This window comes from Catharus ustulatus, chromosome 3, assembly GCF_009819885.2.
Source record: "Catharus ustulatus isolate bCatUst1 chromosome 3, bCatUst1.pri.v2, whole genome shotgun sequence".
NCBI lineage: Eukaryota > Metazoa > Chordata > Aves > Passeriformes > Turdidae > Catharus > Catharus ustulatus.
In genome coordinates, this window is record NC_046223.1 from 115,363,649 (window position 1) to 115,382,294 (window position 18,646).

The 18,646-nt window shown below is 44.4% G+C and overlaps 1 protein-coding gene across 1 annotated transcript in view; it reads left to right on the forward strand.

Annotated features, from left to right (window-relative positions):
* Nucleotides 1-12,132: 12,132 nt before the first annotated feature.
* Nucleotides 12,133-18,646, forward strand: part of TFAP2D (transcription factor AP-2 delta) — a 52,010-nt gene continuing 45,496 nt past the window's right edge. Inside the window, 3 exon segments of the mRNA XM_033056366.1 lie at nt 12,133-12,188; nt 13,144-13,641; nt 17,143-17,203. Coding sequence (XP_032912257.1) covers nt 12,150-12,188; nt 13,144-13,641; nt 17,143-17,203 — 598 coding nt within the window. The 5' untranslated portion in view covers nt 12,133-12,149.

An 18,646-nucleotide genomic window follows, 5' to 3' on the forward strand; every position in this document is an offset into this window, starting at 1 on the left:
TGATAAATCCATGGATACAGTGAAAATGGTTGGCTATGGGTAGCTCTGCTGTTCAGACACTAAAAAGAAAAGAAAAAGCTTTGTGATGGAACTTGTCTTAATTCCTTCTCCCCTTTCAATGAGAAATCCAAGAGCTTCTTTCTTGGAAATACTGAATATACACCACTCCAGTGGTTTTATTTCTTTTGAAGTTAATAGAAATTTATGGCAATGCACTCATTCACCTAAATGGAACCAGAATATCACTCTTAACTCTTTTGGTTTGGTTTGGTTTGGTTTGTTTGTTTCATCTAAACAGTCTGGAATATGAATAAAATAACTCTTGATAAGGAAAGCAAACAATTTCAGTGATACCTCATTCCTTGAGGTCTTTTTGATTGGATACAGCTGCAGGAAGGCTGTGGAAGGAATGTCAGTGCAGGAGCCTCTATAGCTTGAGCAAAGTTTTATGCTCTTAACAGTCAATTCTCTGCCACTCATCACAAAACCAGACAAGTCTGACATGAGTACATCTTCTCACAGATCTGCTGCCCTCCCCTTTGGGAAGCTCACAGTAAGGCATTTCTGTGCTTGCCTTCTTTAGATTTATAGCCCCTGTGTCTTTACTTATTGGAAGACAACTTCTTCTGGGACCTTGCCAAAATTTTTATCTACTGCACTGCAAGAGGAGGGACAAATGAGGTGCACACCTGTCAAAGAGGGAAACTGAGGCTTAAAAAAAAAGGAAATTGCTTTAAACAAAGTCACCATCTCCCATGTCCCAAGACCTGTACAATCTAAATTATTCTGTTCTCCAAAAACAACAGCTCCTTACCCCTCCATCATCACAATTAGGAACAAGCAACAGGCGGTGGGAAGGAATACCACTCTCCAATTCCTGCTGTTTTGTTTTGTTTTACCTTAAAAGTCTCTTTGATATTTTTATACCATCAGACAGCAGCCAGCTCTTTTTTTTTTTTTTTTTTTTAAACTTCATCCCTCTGGACAAGTAGGATATTAATATTATCCTGTAACAAGCAGCAGAAGGAATAAAACATCTAGGTAAATACTGCAAGCGAGATTAAAACTCTCTAGCTTTCTGATGTAACCCTGTGACATAGCGTTTCTAGTGAATTAAACCAAATGTACAAGTATTTAACGACTAATCCTTTTAAGTATTTTAATGCCCCAATGAAGATTTCTTATAGGGAGAGGCAAAGCATATGTGGTTTCCGTTAGAGTCTGCCTGCAGGCAGAGGATTGAGCAGATTGGCTTTTTTTTTTTTTTTTTTTTTTTAGCTCTCCCCCCCCTCTTTTAATTAATTAATATTTCCCAGCTTTTGTTGTTTTTGGCGGGCGGGTGCTGAATGGACAGCTCCCGCCGGCGGGGCTCAGGGGGGACTCACCCCGCAGCCGGGGGAGGGAGCGGGGAGGGGGGGCGGCCACATCGCAGCCTGCTCTGCCTGCAAGAAAGAAGAGGGATACTAAACAGGCTTCCTTCCTCCCCTGGGTTACTACAAACAGCCAACCTAGCTCAGGGGCTTCTTTGAAGACAATAAAGAAAAGTAACTTTTCATTTTAGAAACCCACCCTGCAGGGCAGCAGGTAATAAGGTGGTGATAACATTCCATGTATGCGTCTAAAATTTATAAATAAAAATGCACACACATCTTTATGTGGCTTCAGACTACAGGTGTGGATGCTTTTTGGCATGGTGAGGGTGCTGGAGCACTGGTACAGGTTGTCCAGAGAGGTGGTGGATGCCCCATCTCTGGAAATATTCAACATCAGGTTGGACAGGCTTCCAAGCACCCTGATCAAGTTGGAGAGGTTCCTGTTCACTGCAGGAGGGTTGGACTGGGAGACCTTTAAAGCTCCCTTCAGCCCAAATTATTCCATGATTCAATGATATGTGTAGAACCTCCTAGATATAAGGATTAATATTTTCTCCTCTGTTAATAGCCAGGCCAGTGTCGTGCACTGCAGGGCAAAAAAATCAATGCCCATCACAATAAACCAAATTGACTTTCTGTTTAAGCTAATCTTTAAGGGTTGCAAATTTAGGGTCAGGGGTACAGTTATCATGAAACCAAATGCCCATCTTTCCAGCTGAGGGAAATACATCCTCTTCCTATGCTCTTTTGGATGCACAATAAGCAGTATAGGAATTTGGGGGATACGAGTGTGGGTGCAAATCTTGGCCATGCACTTGGATCTGTGCAGGCAGGTGGGACTGCTGGCAGCAGCTCAGCATTTCCCCTGGTGTGGTGAGGAATGGCAAAGAAGGAGTGTGTTTCTGTATCTCAAAACAGCAAACCAGAGGCTCAGCTGATGTAAATGGGAGGTGGATCAATTATTGATTCATCAGAAGCTAGGATATGAAATAGGTGTGCAAATTATTGTAAAATCTGTCTTTCAATATTATACATTCATGAATGATGTACCTGTATGATGTATAGATATGTGATAAATCCTTACAGAGAGGAAGAGTCAAGGTCTTCATTGTTGTCACAGATTTGTTTCCTTAAGGAAATAAAAATATATGCAAGAGCACTGTCAGAAGTAATAATTTTGCATCTTTTTATGACAAATAATATATTCATTTGACCATCATATATTACATGGCCAATGTCCTTTGCTCCTAAAACGTGCAAACCAAAGTTATATCCTGGTCTTTGCTAATCTGAACACCAGTTTCTCTTTCCATCCTGAATAGATATTGCTTACTGGTGCTAGAAACAAAGTAGAAATAAAGTTAAGCATTTGTTTCAGCTAAGCACTTTGCTGATGGGGTCAGTGAGCTATAGCCCATTGTCTTTAAACTACTGGAAACATTGCTCTTCAATTGCAGTAATTGTATTGTACAATCAAAAATTCCTGATTGTCCATGTTTTGCTCACTGGGCTGCAAATAATCATTACAGAACAGCCAGATAATACAAATTGAGAGGAATTACTGCTGAAAACCACACTTTGGTGTGGTTTAGTGTGGTTTTCACAGTTTAGAAAATGAATGATTGCCCTGTCCATAGTAGTAGTGGAGGGAGGGAGGGAAGGAGGGAAGGGAAGGGAGGAAGGGAGGAAGGGAGGAAGGGAGGAAGGAAGGAAGGAAGGAAGGAAGGAAGGAAGGAAGGAAGGAAGGAAGGAAGGAAGGAAGGAAGGAAGGAAAGGAGGGATTTTTCTCATGTTTCTCAAAAATACAATAAATATTTTTTGGCTTTCAGACTATTGAACTAACATTTGAAATTAAAGACATTTTCCAGACAGACATTATTACGTTCTTATTTTCCCTTTTATTCTTATATTTTAGGCACAATACAAATCTAAATACTTGTTTAGGGCATTTTCCACAGCTCTTTGAATTCCAGGGAAAGAATTCCATTAAGGTGATCTTTGGAGCAGGTCCCTCATTCAAGGCAGTACTAGTCTTTTACTGCCTGACCCCTGCACCTTCACCAGTGTGCTCAGGCCCACAGAGGTCAAAGAGACAACTGGCTTAGACAGGATTACTGGCATGAGTCTGGGATGCAGAATGGAGCTCACAGTGAGCTCCACCAGCTCATTCATTATCAAGCCTCTGGTAGCTATTGTCAGGTTGTGAATGATGTCTCCTCTGCCAGGGACCTCATTCCAAAACCAGATCCTGCAGAAAAGATCTTATTTCTAGAAAGAAATTAGGGGAAAAAAATTAAAAATCCTACTTCAAAATGAATTTTAATAGTTGGTTTTAAAGTAATAGAAATCCCAAAATCTCTTGCTTTTATGCATGAGCTATTATGATCAATTGGGAAATTAAAATATGTTTTTAAAGCATAAATACCTATTCCCTTGGTGGAATCTTATGTCTCTGAAGTAGCTGGCTTCAGTTTTGGGGATACATCTTATGCATTTTAATAGCAAATGCCTGAATACTGAACCAATAAAAAATATATAGTGGTTTCTCCTACCTTCCCAGGATTCTTGGGTCAATACAAGTCCCATTTTCAAATATGTTAACAAATATATGTGTTCAGTGAAAATTATATATTACTTAAGCCAAATACAGATTTATTTGAGCTATTCAGAGCAATCTCAGGCTCTTGAGAAAAGAATCTCTTTAAAATATTAATGGTATTACACCTAATTTTAAAGTGCTAAGGCTACAAACTCAGTGTAAGTGGTAAAAAATCCATGAAAATATATATCCATGATGACACACAGGTGGGGAAAAATTGGAGAAGCCATCAATACAAGAGTCATGGGCTGAGGGCAAAGATGTCAGCCTCACCTTTGAATTTCCTCTTTCAAGTTTGTGACACAACTTCAATGTTATTTAAACACATAGTAGGGCACAATGTTTAATTAGATAAAGAAACTTGCTCACTATTACTGCCACAGCATAAGTGTGTGAGCACAGTGGAGCACACTCAATAATCCAAAGAACCTGACACTGTATTATTTATTGGAATGTCTGCATTAATTATGGATGATTCTAATATACGGTACATCTTTAATACATCACAGTCTACAGATGTTTTCATTCTCCACTACCAGAGAGAAGTTTAATGATAAGATTTTTGCCTCATGCATTGAAAGGAATCCAGAAAATAACATGGATAATGTCTTCTTAGCCAGTTCATGATCAGGAGAGTTTCTAAAATCCTACTTTAGCTGGCTTCATGTACAGGGTTTGGTTTAGACTTGCTTTGTGGGCTAAAACTGGCAAGAGGAAAAAAAATAGAGCTTTCAATGGGATTCACCAGGTAGCTGCAGGATTTCCAGTTCCATCACCAGTGCTTTCTCCTGAGCAGCAAAATCTAAGGCTGTGATGAGATTTTTCACTGAATTGTAATGGTTTAATGCAAAATCCCCACCACACAGGGATCTTTCCTCTTGCCTTGGTTGAGTATGGATATTATGCTATATCAAAGAGCAGGAATATCCCACAGAGTTTCCTGTTCTGCTTTCTATGGAAATGGGCTTCAGATCTTCTCTTCAGTAGTTAGATTTTCAAAAAGGCAATGAAAGTGTCTTACAAATCTTGTTGAAATCAGGCTGTTTTTCAGCAAAATAGGGACTCCAGTTTGAAGAGCCAAGTGAAAATTGTGGAGAATGGTTTTCCTAAGTTTGCATTTTTCCTCTATTCCATTCTTGTCCTGAGGAATGTCCCTGCTGAAACCCACAAGGTTTTACATTAATTATTATGTTCAGAAGCCAGGGTACAAGTGTCTACATCACAATATTATAAAATTGTTTGGGTGAGAAGGGACCTTTAAGATCATTTTGTTCCAACTCCCACCATGGTAGGGACACCTCCCACTATCCCAGGTTGCTCCAAGCTCCATTCAACCTGGGCTTGGACACTTCCAGGGATCCAGGGGCAGCCACAGCTTCTCTGGGCAACTTATTCCAGTTCTTGAAGAAGTGAAGTAAGAATTTGAATGAGGACTCCTGTTATTTTTTAAGTCACATTTTGGGGCTTTTCACCATCATGTGTTTTCCCAGAATCAGGCTTCATTTTGCTCTACAGTTAAATTTCTAACCTCATCCCATTCCATGAACAGGGATTATTATGTCTGTGCCTCCTTCTGACAGTTTCCCAGTTTGGTATTAATAGTGGAAATAACTTACAACAACAGTAATGCTGGACAAATTCTCAGTGAATCAGTCAGAAAGAATGGTCAGAGCAACAAAATAAATGATCATAATTCGGGATAAAAACAAAATTATCATAAAGAAGTAATCTTTAAGGGACGATTTCTGGCTTCTTCCTTGATATAAACTTGAGGCACAAAATGTTGGTAGGATATCTGTGAATTTTTCCTTTGCCAATATATAAAAGCCTCAGTGGCTTAGAAGCAAAGGGGGATTGGCTGGTGAGCTACTGATGTGCAAGAAGGCAAGGCTCTCAAATAGAACAGGAATTAGAGCCTAGCTAGGTTTGTAATTATAACCAAACCTCCCTTTTCAGAACAGCAAACCACACAGAATATGAGAAATGAGACAGCCAGGAAAAACCAAAAAGAGATTGTTAGAGGATTCTCCAAAATCATTGTGATTCTGTTTCTTGCAGCTGTAAATACCTTCAGATAGCCACAGAACCAGAAGAGGATTTAAGGGTTAAAAGGTAACCTACAGGAGTGAGATGGATCAGGTAAAAAGAGGTCTGAGAGGATTACCTGAGGAAGGAGAGCAAGTCTAAGAGATGGGAGAGCAGCCAGGCTGTGGGATGAGAGAAATGCACAAGAGAGCAAGATAAATAAAGTAACAGGACATTCTTCAAGTACAGAAGAGGTCACTGGAAAATAAAAATGGCTTCTAAGGGATGGCAAGAGCACTTGACAGAAGAAGTAGTGTTTTCTTTCAAGAGAAAGCTGGAAGGAGGAAGGGAGGTTTTTCTTTGTCTCGGTATTTGCGGAGCTGGAGCGAGGACAGCTGCCACAGACAGTCGGCATGTTACCCCCCTAAGGGATGCAGGAGAGATGCTGAAAGGAATTAGGAACGTGGCAGTAAAAGGCACTGGCAAAACCGGTGTTGTGTGAAGATTGAAAGGGGGGAAATCCCAAAAGGGGGAAGAGGGGAGGCAGCCTGTTTTTCTTGTTGCAGGTGCCTAAAGGAGGGAGGGAAGGTGGGTAGACAGCTTGGTAACAAAACAGTGGTGACGAAATAAATGCCTTAAAGCAGGAGTGTGTGCAAGACCAGGATACACCAGAGGCTGTTGGGAAGAAGGACCAGGTGGAGAGGCCTCCAAGGAGCAGGGACAGCCCTAGGAGCCAAGTAAGAAGGGGCCCTGGGCAGAGTCCCCAGGAGGATCTCCACAAGCCAAGAGAAGCTGCTTTCTTGGGGTCTGGCTGGAGAGCAGAGGCGGATGGGATGGGGGACTCTGCAGCTCAGGGAGCGGTGGAAAAACACTCAGAGAGGGGAAAATTCGATGGCTACAAGATCAGATGGGTGCAGAGGATCAGCATGAGGAGCAGCTCTGTGAAAGAAGTGAACTTGTGGTTCTGGGGGAGGGGGCTTGAAGAACTGGAGAAGTTACATCACAAGGGCTCTTATCACAAGTAATAGGAGCTGTGGGGCTCCCAGCTCTGTTTGGGTGGCAATAGACAGCAGAGAACAGGGAAGAACAGACTAAGGAAGATGAGGGTGGGGGAGGTGAACCAGTAAAATGAATGGAAGGGTCCCTCACTGACAGGCAGCCAATGGACCATCCTTGCCAAATACACAGAAAGTCAGGTTGCAATGCAGTGGCCACAAATTCTGCCCTCCTGATCCTTGCATGGAATGGTGCAAATGACTTTCACTGCAAATGAGCAATGGTTTTTACAGACAGGCAGTATTGATCAATACTGACACCTTTGAAGCCACCCCACCTCTCCCTTTGCATTTGCTCTCAGTGACAGCAGGTACCTGGCTTGAAATACACTGCCCTCAAATCTCCATGAAAGCCTCAACAATCAGGAAGCCTTGCTGCCATCAAAGAAATGACACCAGATATACTCTTTAATTTTTTGACTAATATATTCACAGCATTTTGATTGCTTGCAAATGCATTTTCTGTCCCAAAATGTTGCCTTTCTGCTGTTGTGGTGATGCAGAGTAGAAATTTGGAGGAGGGGGAAACATGTTGCTGGTTTTGGAAGCTGTGTCCAGAGAGCACAGAAAAAATCTTTTGCAGGACTTCTCTTGTCTGGAGGTTTGAAGAAAACCACTTCAGAACTCCCCATTTCCATTGCCCATAGCAGCACTCTGTGAACTCCAATGTGAAATCATTCTCTTTGGCAGAGGAAAAGCAACATAATGTCATTTGGGTGCTCAAAATAATGATTATTAAAGGGAAATTGGGGAAACAACACATCACTCTCACACAGACAGGTTTGTTTGGAAATGCAGGTGGGTAATCTGTGGGTGAATGTGGAGGGGGTTACCAGCTCCCTCCTTCCCACCTGCAGAAGTCTGGACTCTCCCAGGGTTTTCCCTTTCTGTGAAGTTCAGAGAAGGGAGATGGGATGAGGACCATGATCAGGCACAGCCCCTCTGCCAGACAAGAGGAAGGAGTTCAGTGGAGGGGAAAAAAGACAAGACAAAGAATGGCCCATACAGGGATCAAACTCACAGCCTCGGTGCTGTTATCAGCACCATGCTCTGATCAACTGACATAATCCAGGTTCTGAAAAAATGATCAGGACCCAGACATGAACAAAAATGACCCCAGGGCTGCTTTTCTTTTGGGTCAGCTGAGTATCCCCAAAGCTCCAACCCCTCAAATTTTAGAAACTGCAGGGAACAAAGTGGGTGGAGAGCAAAAAAGCCTTTCAGGTTGATGAACACCCTAGCACTGCTGACTCCAGCTGCCTGTGATGGCTTGGGCTACTCTCTGGTCTCATTCAGACACAAGAAACTCCAGCAACAGTCATCAGAAGTTTGGGTCCAGCAAAGACCAAGTCTTGGTGACTCTCAGTGGAAGAGAAGGCTCTTAATTAAGAATAAAGTTTATTGTTATTGAAGACAAACAAAATGCAGGAGCTAAGCCTGGATGGAAGAATTAAAGGGAAAATCATGATTTCAGGCTTCTAAATGCTGGGAAACGTTTGTAAGACAAACAGGAGGTGAGAGAGCTCTGTGAGTCTCGGAGCAGCCAGACGTCGAGCCCAGGCTGTGTCCCTGCAGCAGCACCAGACACTTTGCACACTTCAGTGAATATGGGGAAGTGGGATGGTCCCAGAGAGGAACTTTTAAATTTCTTGTGGGTTTGGTGGGGTTTTTTCCCCAAAATCCTCACCCTTCCCACCCAATCCGATTTTTTTCCAGAAAAAAAAAAAAAAAAAAAAATCTGTAGCTCAGGAGCAAAGGAGCAAAGGTAAACTTGAGGCAGGGGATAAACAAGTGCTCAGCCACAATGAAACTCAAGGCAAAGTCTGTCTGCTCTGCTCACAGAGCTGGTTGGAAAACCAGAGAGCTCCCAATTAACTTTCCTGAAAGATTTTTCTTTGGGAGCAATTAATAAGTGCTTTGCAGTTTGACTCGCGTTATTAATTGGATTGGGGGGAGCTAAAAGCGCAAACGGTCTATATGATTTTTTTTTTAGGGTCTGTAAACGAAGCTAACAGATGGAACTGACCAGTAACCGTGCATCTGGCAAGCCGGGTTTCTTATAAACTTTCCTCCAAACAAAACCATTTTGGTGGCTTTGTTGTTGTTTGAAACGAAGTTGGGCTGCGGGCTGGCTGGTGGCGTGGCGGTGCGCTCGTCTGGGCTGCGTGTGCGTGGGAAGGGAGCATGGAGGGGGAAGGGGTCGGCACGGGGGCACATCTCTGGCAAAACTCATCCTCTGCCGCGGGGGGATCTCCTGGCAGCACGGGCAGCGAGCTGGAGAGGAACCAGCGCTTGCAGCCAGCGCGTCCTCCCCCGCGGCACCCGGAGCGGGGTGACCCCCGCACCGCGGCACCCATGGCATCCAAAGGAAAGGAATCTGTCCCCAAACCACCCTGTCACACCCGCGGCTCCCTGAAAATAAGATTAATGAGTTCGTGGAGGGACAAGTGTTTTGTGGGTTGGCTGGTTGGGAGCGCCTCGGGCGCGGCGGGGGCTCGGTGCGCTCCGCGCTGCCCTGCGCGCCTGGCCCTGCTCTGTCCCCGCTCCTGTCCCCTCGCCCCGCTCATGCACCGAGCCGGGAGTGCTTGGACAGGTCGAGGAAAACCTTTTCTCCTCCTTTCTCAAAAAAAAAAAACCCAAAAATATAGACAGGACTAAAGTGGCACGGTGCGAATAACCAAAGTCAACAGAGCGGCGGAGTGCTCTGCCATGAATCTTTGGGAGGGTGTTTGTCTTCCTTCTCCAAGGGAAGGAATGCCTCTCCTGCCTCTCCCTCCATCGGGAATGTGTCTTCATGGTGTGTTAACTTTTTTTGGTCAGGTCTAAGCCCTGCTGGAGGTTGGTGTGGCTGATTCCATTGCGCTCACCACCCTCCAAAGGGGTGTTGGAAAGGGCAAAGTTTGTTCACATCATTAGGATGGGTTTTGACCTGAGGCTTTTTTCAATTCTTTCAAGTATCAAAATCTTGAGAAGATCATACAAAATCTGAACTTGGAGAAAATCCTACATTTTTAAAAAATTATTTATTGGGGAGAAATATTTGTGTTCCATTAGTAGCACTAGAATTGTAGGAAATCCAAATGAGGAGAAAGACGCAATTCCTTCCTTCCTTCCTTCCTTCCTTCCTTCCTTCCTTCCTTCCTTCCTTCCTTCCTTCCTTCCTTCCTTCCTTCCTTCCTTCCTTCCTTCCTTCCTTCCTTCCTTCCTTCCTTCCTTCCTTCCTTCCTTCCTTCCTTCCTTCCTTCCTTCCTTCCCTCCTTCCCTCCTTCCCCAGGGCCGGGCGGGGCGGGGGGCTCGGGTGGAGCCCATCTCCCCAGCACGCTCTGGAGAGGTGTGATGTGTTCCCTCTCCCCCCCGCCCGCCGGGATACCCGCACTTTCCCATCTCAGACAATGCATTTCCATTCCAGTCGTGTGCCTTTGTCCATTTGTAGGAAGAAAGGAGGGCTGAGTGACAGCTCCTGTTAGCCTGCATGAACAGATACCAATAAACCCTCCCAAAACCTGGACCTTAAAAAAAATAAATAAATAAATAAATAAAGAGGAAAGAGCAAGGCAGGGAGCCACATGCCTCTTTGCCTCCGGCTTATTATTAAGACACCTTCGCAGCTTAAACGCTTAAACGCGACCCAAATTAAATGGCAATTAAAAGCAAGTTACACCCTCTCCTATCTCCGGGCTTATCTCGGGTGGAAGCTGGCCATCAGCAGAGCCTCCCCGCCGGGCAGTGCCATTTGGGCTGGCATGCTGGCGGAGGGTGCGTGGTTGCCCCCCCGGCGCCCCGAGCTGTGCCGGCAGCGGGCGGATCCCCCGGGCGGAGCCCGCATCGCTGCGGGGCTGGGGAGCCGCTACCTGCGGGCAGAGGGACAGGGGGGAGCCGAGCAGGCAGGCAGGGCTCATCCCCCGAGTGGCAGCTCCTCTCGGACCGGTGGCACTAAATAAATAAATCACGTACCCCTTCAGCTTTGCAAGCCAGGGCTACGCAGGCTCCGTGCGTTCCCATCTCCAAAATATATCGGCACTTGGAAATGTCGAGGCAGCTAGCAGTGGTCTTTAGCTCTTACGTCCAGTTCCCTGTTTTTCTTTCGCCTGTTACAGATGTAATTCCGTAGATCTATATGTATTTTATGTATAATTCCATAATATCGTATGTCACTGCAGTGATACTTTGTGGTCTCACCCTAGTTTTATGTTTGAAAATGCTATTTAAAGAAGCCTGTAAGATAACATATTAGGCAGCTTTAAAAGCAGGTTGGAGTGTGGGGTGGACTTAAATTCGATGTAAATGAAAGGGTAAAAAAAAAAAAAAAAACAAACCCAAACCAAAACAAACCACATAGTTTTTATGTAGGAAAAAAAAAATACACTTAAACAGACACACATACAAATGTGCAATCTTAGATTCTGGTCAGTATTTAAAAGCAGTATAATCAACAGGAAGGAGCACTTACCTATTGAAAAGGATGGTTTAATAATATATATTTTTATATATTAGCTTTATGTCTTCCCAATAAAATGTACACAAGATACCCCCTTCGATCAGATTAGTTCCCATATTAGCCTGGGTAAGAAAAAGCATTCTAAAGAGTGGAGGAAAAAATGTATAAAAATGTTGAAAGAACCTACAGTTCCTTATTAGGCGAAGATACAATATTTATTCCTTGTCTCCTGGGATGAAGCTCCTCTATCTATTGTCCTCCCAGTTCTCAGTGCTGATGCTTAATTTTCAAAACTTCTATATTACCAAGGGACCTACGACATCAGCCAAAGAAATACCCAGCAAGTACAAAATCTGATCCAGGGAGCAGCTTTTGTGCAGAGGGAAAATTTTGTTCCTACAGGTTTTTAAGGAGGTGCATGGAAAAGCGAGAGATCTGATCTATGCAGATACATTGCAAATTCTCTCTGTCTGTAGAGATTTTTTCTAAAAAAAATTGGGGAAATACATGAACTTTGGATTTTTCAATTTTTTTCCTTTTTTTTTTTTTTTTTTTTTTTTTTAATTTGGAGAGGGGAGTTTTATCCAGAGTTGGGGGTTTTTTCCTCTTCGCTCTCCTTTTTTTTTTTTTTTTTTTTTTTTTTTTCGGAGAACCAAAAAATGTCAACTACCTTTCCAGGTCTCGTCCACGATGCAGAGGTATTTTGTGTGTGTGAGTGTGTGTGTGTGTGTGCGCGCGTGTGTGTGGATGTGTGTGTGCATCTGTGTGTGTATGTGCCTGTGTGGTTGTTTCCATTTTTTTAAAATCCATATTGGACCGTTACGTTTAATTATAATCCGGCTTCAGAGATAACTTAAAGAAGTATAGAGAGAAAATTCGTTATGACATCTGTCGCCAGCAAGGGCAACTCATTACCACGTTAAAACCGTTGCCAGAACGAAAATCAGAATAATACCCCTAATAATATAATGAAGTGGAGAGAAATCACCACCAGCTCGCCAGGAATGGGGAGTTCTCGCTAAAAAGCAGGACTCTCCTTTCTTTCGAAACGCAGGGAAAAGAGGGGGGGAATTTTGGATCTGATTCGTTATTTTAAAAAGAAAGAAAAATAGGGGTTCAAAAAAAAAAAAAAAAAAAGAAGGGAAGGAAGGAAGGAAGAAAGGAAGGAAGGCAAGCAGGCGGCAAAGCTTTCTCAATGTGTAACGCTGTAACATAGGGACGGGACTTGTGTGTATTCTCGGTAGTTTCCTCTGTTTGATGACTTTTTTTTTGTGTCAGCCCCAGATATTACAGCTGTGATCAGGAGGTGGATGGATAGATGGATGGATAGATGGATGAATAGATAGATAGATAGATAGATAGATAGATAGATAGATAGATAGATAGATAGATAGTTTTTATTTCAGTGCGTGGATTCCTTTCGCTTGACAGTATTAAGGGCAGGCTGGGCTGTTTATGATTTTTTGAACAGACCTTTATGGCACCAGCCCAAGGTAGGAAAGGATCTTTTGTTGCTGGGGTTGCTGCTCGCAGGCTTAGACGCTTCTGCAGGGGGAGAAGCTATGCAGGACAGCGTGCTTGGAAGAACCGTACCCGGGGTTTTCAATGACAAACCTCCAGTTTTGGGGTCTTCTTTTCACTTCTTCCTTTCAGATACGTCATGACGGATCAAACAGTTACCGTTTGATGCAGCTTGGATGCCTGGAGTCTGTGGCCAACTCGACCGTCGCCTATTCCTCCTCATCTCCTCTCACTTACTCTACCACGGGCACCGAGTTCGCCTCCCCGTACTTCTCCACTAACCACCAGTACACCCCACTGCACCACCAGTCCTTCCACTACGAGTTCCAACACAGCCACCCGGCAGTCAACCCCGACGCTTACTCCTTGAACTCTCTCCACCACTCCCAGCAGTATTACCAGCAGATCCACCATGGAGAACCCACTGATTTTATCAACCTGCACAATGCGCGGGCACTCAAGTCCTCCTGCTTGGACGAGCAGAGGAGAGAGCTGGGGTGCTTAGATGCTTACCGCCGCCACGACCTGTCTCTTATGAGCCATGGATCCCAATATGGGATGCATCCAGATCAAAGACTCCTGCCAGGACCAAGCCTCGGGCTTGCAGCCTCGGGAGCAGACGATTTGCAGGTAAATAGAATGCGATCTCCTTTCGAGGCACCTTCCCCTCCCCCTGTCCTGGACCCCCCCACCGCCCCCACCCCCACCCCCGTTTTCCTCTGCTCGGAATAGCTCATACAAAGGAGGGAAGATTCATCCCAAACCCGATCCGCAGCCCGTCCCCTCCACTTTAGTAGCGACAAGGAAAAAAAAATGTGGAGGGGGAAAGAAAAAAAAAATTTTAAAAACCCAAAAAACCAAAAAATAACCCAAGTGGTCTTCTTTGGCCAAACAAATTAAACAAAACCAACCTCTCGCCTGCCTTTGCCGCGTGGGTTGTGTCTCTGTGATGCTGAGACCGTGGGGGTCCCCCGGAGATTTCGGGGTGAGTGTGAGTGCGCCAGCCCTGACCCAGTCACACAGGAGCCAAACCAAACCACAACAAACCCATCTCCTCGCTTTTCTTAAACTTTTCCTTTCTTTCGGCGCACGGAGCACTTTGCAGCGGCAGAGCAGGCAAATGATTTAAGGAAAGCATGGTGTAGGAAAAAATCAAAAAGGCAGGGCAAGAAATAAATCTGTTTTCCGACAAACCTACAAAGGCAAACCTTCCGAGGTATGAGGGAGGAAAGAAATAAACGGGAGCAGAAAAAGTCAGAATGATAAAAATGCCTCGCGATATCCGATCTAGGTGCTAACTGGGTGAGAGATAAAGCAGATAAAGCTAAATTCGTCTGTCTATCCATCTAATCATTCATCCACTCCACCCTAACCGGCACCTGAACCCATCTAAAAAATTTTGATTTCTGTGTATCAAAAGCTCAGCTTTATCCGCTCAGAAATCCTTTCCCACGCGCTAAAAATTCACCTCCGCTAAATTGAGCCGGTTGCTTAAATGAAATTGGTTTCCAAAAGTGCAAACAACGCCTTCCTGTATCTAACCCCCGTTCCGAAATGTGCCCCAAATCCAAAGCAATCCTTCCTTCCCCCGACGAGCAGAGGAGCCGAGGGTTTCCCCATCAGGACCGTGTTTACTGTACTTACTTTTCCCCCACACCTCCATCCCTGGCATACAAAGCTGGCTGCGGTGGTCTTTCCAAAAAGATGGAGCAGTCAAAGGCTCGGGGAAAGAAAAAGGATCAACCCGAAATTTGTGAAATAATAAGGTTTATTTTCTTCCCTTGAAATCGAAGCACGAAAAAATGATCCAAACAATCTATCTATATCAGGGGAAAATAATTTTTCCCCCATTTTTTTTTCTAGGAGGAAAATAAGCCCACCAACAAATAATATTATCTTTAATACCTCAGATGAGGAAAATCTAGATATTTAAATCTAAGTTTTCGCCACTAAAATTCACGATATAATTTTGTCCTCTCTGGCCATTTTTTTGTTTACATTTTTCACAAGGATCTCCTTATGTTACCCCCCTCAAAAAAAAAAAAAAATCTGCCATTCACTGCTCAACCCCAACTAAAACCTATTTACTTCTTTTTATAACCACGTCTGCTGCTGATTTTTTTGTATCTGTACAAATTTTTTTTCTTTGGCAGGCACAAAGCCTTGTATTTTTCAAAAGAGGGGATTAGGAACGTTTGCAAGACAGCAGACAATGCCTAAATCCCGGGCAAAAAAGCACCATAGTTTATCCAATTTTCGACTTAGTGCCATTCAACTGGTCATTTATGCAATGTCATCCGACCAAACAACATGTTTCCCTTTTAAAAAGGAAAGAAAAAAAAAAAAAGGTTGGTTAAGCTGCTAGAGGCACAGTCTCTTTTTATTTATTTAACGAAGAAGAAAATCAACAGCTTTCATTTGGAAAATATTAATTTTTCGATCACAAGTTATTATCAAATAAAATACTTAGGTCTTTGTACTTAATCACTGCTTTATTTTTTCCTCCTCCCTCTTTTTCCGAACACAAGAGGGAGTGTGCGGGGGTATCAAAAAGCCTGAGTGGTGAGAAGTTGAAAATATTAATATTTGTCACTAGGACTTGGATGATTCAGAACAAAGTTGGGCTCTCGCGAATATCACTGCGGGTGTAGAGGGAAGCGTTTTGGTGGCGAGCAGAAACAGGACAGCGCAGAAATACTTTTAAACCAAAATTGTGGTCTAACCAGTCTACCCCTTTCTCCTTAGTCTTTCTTTTTAAAACGTTCATCAGCATATGCCTCATTTCAAATGCAACAAATGTAAATATACTTTTCCCTGCACAGAATTTTAAGTGAATGTCCAATAGTTTCGAGGGCGGTTTAAGTCAGCCTAACAGATGCAAACAGTCTTGGAGCTGGAGTGGCATCTTTCAGTGCCCTAAAAAGATTTTCCATGGGCAACAAAGAAAACTGTCACACCTTTTCCCATCACCGCTTTAATTTATGCTCAGTCGCCAAGTTTTTTTCATATTGATTTCATAATCACTTTAAGGCAGAACACTTAAAATAAAAAAGGGCCTTGAAAAGGAAGGTCTTACAGGGCCAGCGCCAATATGGTGAAAGTGGGGGAGAGAGCCAGGACTGTAAAGATTGTTTTGTAAAGTGGGGTTTTTATTATGCACCGACTCTCTCCGCATTTACTTAACTCTTCACGGGCTGTTGAATAGGTTAACACCCTTAAAGGCCTCTTTCATGTCCAATACCTCGTTTGTTTGTAGAGGAAAATGCGTCTTTAACACATTTCCACTGGGCAAAGATTTAGGTTTGGTTTGTTGTGTTTTTTTAACCCCAACATAAGGAAAAACCCAAAGAAAACCCAACCCTTTCAAGTCTTTTATCACTCCAATAAAAATATTTATTAAGGAGGGCGAAGATCCCCAAATAATCAGCCTCGTAACAGGAGAATAAAGAAGTGAGATCTCTTCGGACGTGCAGCAGAAGCCCTAGGCAGGGTTTTTGATGGTTCTTCACCCCTCGCTCACACATGGGTGCCTGTGTGTGTGCGCACACAGATGCATATTCATCCCCACCTATGTGCGGACACACGCATTGTTACTGCACCCTCACCACTCTGTGGAGCCGGCAAAGCCCAATAGGTCATCTGGTGTTTGTGCTCTTTGTCTACTTCTGGCCACACTTTTAAGTCGCTGTATGCGTGTCGCAAAACATATCTGTGAATTTAGCTGGCTGCCCGAATATAAATATACGGCTAGACGTACAGAAACAGTAAAGAACATTTTTAGCTTTGTGCGCGCCACTGTGGAGTGGGAATACGCTTCTCTCAAAAGTATTTGTTTGTCTGTCTATCCTGCCATGGAATTGCCGCTCCAAGTTGCCAGTTCGGGATGAATTCGTATCTAAGTGGCAATGAAAGGAAAATTATTCTGCGTTTGGTGGGGTAGGGGCAGATGGCAGGATGGAGAGGGGATTTCACTTGGGTTCGCTGAGAGTATCTGTGTTTTTCCAGTTCACCTTAACTATTGTTCCTGGGCGAGTCACGTAACAAAGCAAAAGCTGTGCGATCTCTCTGTGGGCTTCCTGTGTCTCATTTCTTTCTTTCCTTTCTTTCCTTGTTTTCCCCTCCTTACTTAAGAGCTCAGTGGAGGCCCAGTGTGGACTTGTACTCAACGGGCAAGGAGGTGTGATAAGAAGAGGTAAGAGGTTACAAATACTTGCGTCTATCAGTTTTTGTAAACATACATCCCTCTCCATCTCTCCCTGCCTTTCCCTCCCCCACTGTTTAGCGCTAGTTTGGATTTACTGCAGAAAAAGTGGTAATTTGCCGATTGTCAGAAGTACATTCAAACTCGCTTAGAGCAGTTCGCAGTTTCACAGTCCATTTGCACTTTACAAACGAGCTGCTCCTCGGTAGCTCTCGGATACTCCCGCTGAATTCAGAGTTTTCCTGACTCGGTGTGACATTCCCCGTTTAATCGGGATGATCCCTGATAGTTTGAGAAATGTGTTCCCTGGCGCCGGGCTGTTGAATCGGTAGTTTGGTCTCGTGTGAGGAGAAAAAAAAAAAAGAGAAAAAAAAAAAAAGAAAAAAAAAAAAAAAGAAGGAGGTTTTTGGGAAATGTGGTTTTCAGTAATGCTACAGACCGGTGTGGAACTCGCTTTTGAGTGTCACTTCGTTTGATAACCATCTGTCAGTGTAAATATCGAACATCAAAGTTAGGGGAGAGGTTTGGAACTCGTGTTAAGTACGCTTCTCTACAGAATTCGCGAAATTTGAATGTCCCGGGGAGTTTGTTATTACCTCGTTTACCCTGGAGAGGAACAACACTGGTCTAAAGGCCTAACGTAGGAACACATTTTCCTTACAAGCCTAAACACATCCTTTCACTCCCGATATAAACCACATAATGCAGTCGGGGAGAGGACACCTGGCGACTCATCCTCTCACAGTGCTCATTTTCCTCTGCTATTATCCCCTTATCCCTTAGATCCAACACGAAAAAACAGATACTTGGGGGATATTTGGGGTGACGTGATACTGCGGTGTCAGGGAGCCGCTCTGGGCCATCACTTCCCTGGTAGAACTTCAGAAACAAAATTGTTTGTTGAGGGATCAGCGGTCCCGTGGTGGGCGGGGATGGGGAGCGGGCTCTCGGGGCGCTGTCTGGGGAGGGGACTTGGAGGGGCTGTGTCCCTGCGGTGTGGACAGCGGGCAGGGAGTGACAGCGGGCAGGGAGTGACAGCGGGCAGGGAGTGACAGCGGGCAGAAAGGTGACAGCGGGCAGGGAGTGACAGTGGGCAGAGAGGTGATAGTGGGCAAGGAGGTGACAGCGGGCAGGGAGGTGACAGAGGGCAGAGAGGTGACAGCGGGCAGAGAGGTGATAGCGGGCAGGGAGGTGACAGCGGGCAGGCAGGTGACAGTGGGCACGGAGGTGACAGCGGGATGGAGGTGACAGCGGGTACGGAGGTGACAGCGGGCAGGGAGTGACAGCGGGCAGAAAGTGGCAGTGGGCAAGGAAGTGACAGCGGGCACGGAGGTGACAGTGGGCAGAGAGGTGACTGCGGGCAGGGAGGTGGCAGCGGGATGGAGGTGGCAGTGGGACGGAGGTGGCAGCGGGACGGAGGTGGCAGCCGCGCTG